Source organism: Cariama cristata, unplaced genomic scaffold, assembly GCF_000690535.1.
Source record: "Cariama cristata isolate BGI_N322 unplaced genomic scaffold, ASM69053v1 scaffold17779, whole genome shotgun sequence".
In the NCBI taxonomy this organism is placed as follows: Eukaryota; Metazoa; Chordata; class Aves; order Cariamiformes; family Cariamidae; genus Cariama; species Cariama cristata.
Genome location: NW_009634230.1, coordinates 58,660 through 63,714, shown reverse-complemented (window position 1 = coordinate 63,714; position 5,055 = coordinate 58,660). Strand labels below are relative to the sequence as shown.

General features: G+C 42.6%; 1 protein-coding gene across 1 annotated transcript in view; it reads left to right on the top strand.

The window, feature by feature from the left end:
• Positions 1 to 215: 215 nt before the first annotated feature.
• The window catches only part of NUP88 (nucleoporin 88kDa), a 10,118-nt gene continuing 5,278 nt past the window's right edge, over positions 216 to 5,055 (top strand). Inside the window, exons 1-8 of the mRNA XM_009707086.1 lie at positions 216 to 385; positions 836 to 961; positions 1,176 to 1,262; positions 1,793 to 1,969; positions 3,040 to 3,223; positions 3,665 to 3,815; positions 4,521 to 4,619; positions 4,753 to 4,843. Coding sequence (XP_009705388.1) covers positions 312 to 385; positions 836 to 961; positions 1,176 to 1,262; positions 1,793 to 1,969; positions 3,040 to 3,223; positions 3,665 to 3,815; positions 4,521 to 4,619; positions 4,753 to 4,843 — 989 coding nt within the window. The 5' untranslated portion in view covers positions 216 to 311. The remainder of the gene's footprint in view (positions 386 to 835; positions 962 to 1,175; positions 1,263 to 1,792; positions 1,970 to 3,039; positions 3,224 to 3,664; positions 3,816 to 4,520; positions 4,620 to 4,752; positions 4,844 to 5,055) is intronic.

Below are 5,055 nucleotides of genomic sequence, written 5' to 3'. Positions count from 1 at the left end.
CTGGGCCGGGTGGGCACCCTCCAAGCCGCTCTCGATGGATCTTTCCTCAGTAAAAGCCGTCGGCTTTGTGCCTCGCCGTGGCTGGAAGTAATTTGTTGCCTCATTGTGCACCTTGTAGCCATTGTGTAAATAAATCACTGTCCATAGTAAGATGTGCCGTACTTCTCTGAGCGCTTTTGGTGGCTTGTGGTTAACAGTAATATTTGTCTTTTCAGACCCTTATCTGCATAAACCCGCCCCTGTTTGAGGTTTATCAGACGCTGTTAAGCCCCACGCAGCATCATGTGGCGCTTATCGGTACGAAGGGGCTCATGGTGCTGGAGCTGCCTAAACGCTGGGGGAAGAATTCAGAGTTTGAAGGTGGGAAATCCACGGTGAACTGCAGGTGGGTGAGACCTCAGGCGGTTAACGACAGCCTTGTCCTGCCAACGTCCCTTGACAGCCTCTCCTCAGTTGGGGCCACGCAGATATGGAAGACATTGGTTGTATTGGGGTTGTAGGGACAATCGCAAATTAAGTTATTTTGGCTTGCTAATTGTCAAATGACCCAAATAAACGACCTTCTAAACTTGTTGCAATTGCTGAGGAGCGAGGTGCTCCTCTGTAGTATTCTCTAGCTTTTCTGGGATCTTTTAGCTGTGGTAGCTAAAAGCACATGTCTGGATGGAAATAATAAAGGGCTTCAAGTTAAAGCTGTCCCTCCAACTTTAAGAATAATACAGCTAATGGCTTTGAAACCTTTTAATTTGGTTTCTAGCTCCTCTTGCCCCCCTTTCCCTTTAGAAATAACTTCTTTGTTTCTTGTAACAGTGCATATTTCTGCTCTGTATTTCAGCACCATTCCTATTGCGGAAAGGTTCTTCACAAGCTCAACATCTCTGACTTTAAAGCATGCTGCCTGGTATCCCTGCGAGACATTAGAGCCCCATGTTGTGCTCTTGACTTCAGATAACACTATAAGGTAAAACCTGTTAGCAGTTGATTACGTATTCTTTTTTGTCATAGCCAATCTGATTTCTTGCTAGATATTTGTGTCCTGCCATTCTTACCAGGGTTACCAATGAAAAATAGGATGGGAGAAATTTTAGACTGAAACCAGTTGATGTTCCTGTTTCAGCAGGGACGTGCGCAACACTGCCAGCTGAATCAACGTTGCTGCTGTTTCTTTCCTCTAGGTTTTACAGTCTGAAGGTACCTCAGACACCCATCAAAGTGATTGCTCTTTCAGACACTGAGGAGGAGACTCTCACAGTCAAAAAAGGGTTTGTGTGGCTTCTTGTATTTTTAAGTGCTTTTGACAGAATAAGCTCTGTATCCTCAGTTGTGTTTTTAATGAATAAGTGATAAATCTACCTGAAAATCTGGTATGACTTTTTTCACGGACTTCTTCAGTGCTAGGACTTCCTCCTAGCACAGTAAGTGCACTTTTTTTTTTTCCTCCCATCCTTCTAAAAGAAAGTGGTAGCAAACTGTACAGTCAAGGGTTTGTTAGAGTAGTCATTTGAAAAATACACATTGTCTTTAAGATAGAGTGATGTACTACGCAGGAAATACCAGTATGCCCTTCTCTTTTACCCTGTGAAACTGGGCTGGCTGATGGGTGTATTGCAGGAATGAGGTACCCTAGGGAGGGTATTACTTGTGTGCTTTTGCTGCTGAAAATAGCATATGTCAAAGACTCAACGGACAAGTGTTTAGCAGCAATTTGTCAGCACGTACCGAGGGACCTGGTTAAACACTTGTGTTCTCACAGTCCCTGCTGACTTCAGGCGTGGTTCTGACTTGTCCCCAGGAGAGCCTATACAGCATCGCTGGGAGAGACTGCCGTGGCGTTTGACTTTGGCCCGCTAGTGCCGGTCCCAAAGAACATACTCGGACAGCGAGGGAGCGAAGAGGTGTTGGCCTATCCACTTTACATTTTGTATGAAAATGGAGAGACATTCCTCACATATATCAGCCTGCTACAGAGGTAGGATCGTATTCTTCCTCAGGTTTCATGGGGTGCTTGCATGTTTGTACAAGGGTTGGAGAGCCAGCTCTCACTTTGGCTGGGTCTCAGTCTGTAATGGATGCCAGGCTGAGTTTTATCATGTTGCAGCCTATTTTATCTCTTTGTGGCAGTGCTAATAGACTGAAATCCAAGAATAGTGTGTCATCCTTTTTCATCAAGATGTTAAAAGGGTGTAGTTTCCACTGTCCATTATTTACTGTCAGAAATCTGACATGAAGACATGGGACTGTTAGAAGATCAGTGGGTGTGAGGCTGTTCAGGCATATTTTGGGGCCTTCAGTTCGCAGCACAGACATCCTTAGCTTTGGAGGAGGCTGAATGAGCCAGTGGCATCTTAGGAAAATAAATATTTTAATATCATAGAGGGTTTGCAGTCATGTGCCGTAGTGAAAAGTCAAGAATATGAATGAAGAATATAAACATGATACAAGAAGAAATTACTTCAGAAAACTGAGAAGATGGTGGAAAACTTTTAAGTTAGATTTAGTGTAACTGAATATTAAAAGGTGTGGTATTTAGGTTAGAAACGGCATTGTTTGCCTCTGCATGAGAAATGATGCGGCATTGAGCAGATCCTGTCTGTAGGCAATGAAGTGGGCTTAGTCCTTCAAAAGTTTTTGGAGAAATACCATGCCACAAAATGCTGCTTGTAAAGTGCTTTATTAAGCAAGAAACCAGTTAAGTGGTAAAGATAATTAGAGCTTTCTATCAGTACTTTGTTTTCTTTCATGAACATGTTTTCTTTTAATTTTTTGCAATGTAGCTCGGTTGCATTCAAAGCAAAAAACATTATTACTGAGTTTCTTCTCTGAGATCCCCACCACGTAGGTGTAGTTCAGACTCTTAATCCGCAGAAGTGCGGGTTGCTGCTGTCTAACGGAAATTAGACAGAACTCCAAACCACTGCGTTGTTTGGGTTTTTTTAGATCATCCTTATTTTGTAGTTATTGTGCAGCAAACTCCCGCAGGCAACCATGGGGAACTCTCCTTTCACACCTTGTGTTGTGAACACATCTTCTTTATTCCAGCACTGGAAGTCTTGGCAAGCTGCTCGGCCCTCTGCCCATGCACCCCGCTGCTGAAGATAACTATGGCTATGACGCCTGTGCTGTCCTTTGCCTGTCTTGTGTTCCAAACATCCTGGTGATTGCCACCGAGTCGGGAATGCTTTATCACTGTGTGGTACTGGATGGAGAAGAGGATGATGAGCAGGTACCTTGTCTTGGTTTTTCTTTGTATACACGTTTTTGTTTCTTTAGTCAAAGTTCCAGGCTGCAAGATGGCAGGATGCCTGGAAGTGAATGCCAGATGCCAAAGCTGCATTCTTTTATAATGAGGTAGCGAGTATTCCTCCTATTCCAGCCAGTCCTTGCGATTCTCCAGTCCTTTTATTTTAAATGCCAGTTCTGTGTATTCTGACAGTAGGTAAGTTTTTGATCAAACTTACTATGAACTGTTTTAAAGAGGATCTTCTAAGAAGGAAACCCTGTTTCTAAGATGTATTTTTAGAGTAAAAAAAAAATACAGGGACTTTAACTACTTTCCCTGACAATTAATACTCTTGCCTGTATTACGTAACTCTTTCTGGATGCTATCGATGTTGGCGTTTCTATTTAAATGGTGTCTCACAGAAGAATTCAATGCTCTTTACAGTCAGAAAAGTCATGGGACCCGAGATCTGATCTTATTCCTTCCCTGTATGTGTTTGAATGTGTTGAGCTGGAACTTGCACTCAAACTGGCATCAGGAGACGACGAAGAGCCTTTGGAGTCTGATTTCTCTTGCCCAATCAAATTGCATCGAGGTAGGGTTGTCATTCAGGCTGTTGGCTTTTATTTGCTTTATTTCATGCATTTAGGATTGAACTATTTCCAAATTATCGTTGGTGGCAAACAGGGGTATTAGAATAAGGATTTGCCTGATGTCTTCAATAAAGCTGTGGAAAGAGCAAGGCTGAGAGGTGCTTTAGTGTTTACTTAAGGGCACATTAGATACAGTCACATAATATTAAATTCTTTCAGCTGTAGATTATAAAGTAGAAGTTGTTGCATCTGTGATGAGCTGCGTATGTAAGCAAGCGCTGCGGGGATGGTGATCCTGAGGGAGGAGGTGGTATCTGCTTATTAGACTGTCGGAGGTAACTGTGAGGTGGGGGGTGGGTAGGACAAAGTGTTTGGGTCTTTCTGAACAGAAGCCTGTCAGAATGCTGGTCTGCTGGCTTTAACTGATCTTCCCTTTAAAATGTAGTGGATTGGTACAGATGTGGTGCGATAGAAATAGTTCAAAACAAGTCATCAGGTATTTCAAGCATAATTTAATTTTACGTAGAACTCTAATAATGTGGCTAAGGCATCTAGCTCAGTTTTTGGGTGGGGACAAGTTAGTGCTTGCAACAAGATGCTCATGCTGACTGCACAGTAAGTTAATACACATGTTCAACAGTGCAGGTTTGAAGGATGAGTTTTTCTCAGTTCCGTGCCTTCTCCTACATTTGCTGTTTAAATTTCAGATCCGAAATGTCCCTCTAGATACCACTGCACGCACGAAGCTGGTGTCCATAGTGTGGGGTTGACATGGATCAATAAACTGCACAAATTCCTTGGTTCAGGTGAGTGGTGAGCCTGTGGCGTGTAGAGGGAAGAGAGGACTCGCTGAACACCTACGCGTTGGTGGATGCGGGTAGTACTGAGAATCCCTTACCCTGCAAAGTGGATCTGATGCATTCTGACATCTCTTTGTAGATGAAGAAGACAAAGACAGTTTACAGGAGTTGGGAGCAGAACAGAAGTGCTTTGTTGAACATATTCTTTGTACAAAACCATTGCCATGCAGGTAACCACCAAACCCTTTCTATTGTTTCCAATACAGAAAATATTTATGATTTGCCCTCTTTTGCTGCATTCTTGCCATGAAAAAAATAATGAAGTCAGCTCAAAAGAATTAAAAAAATACAAATAAGCAATTTCTGCATCAGGATTCTTAATGAACAGTTAGGGAAGTAAGCTTAAATTCCTGTGTTACTGTCTGAAAATCACTTATCAAAC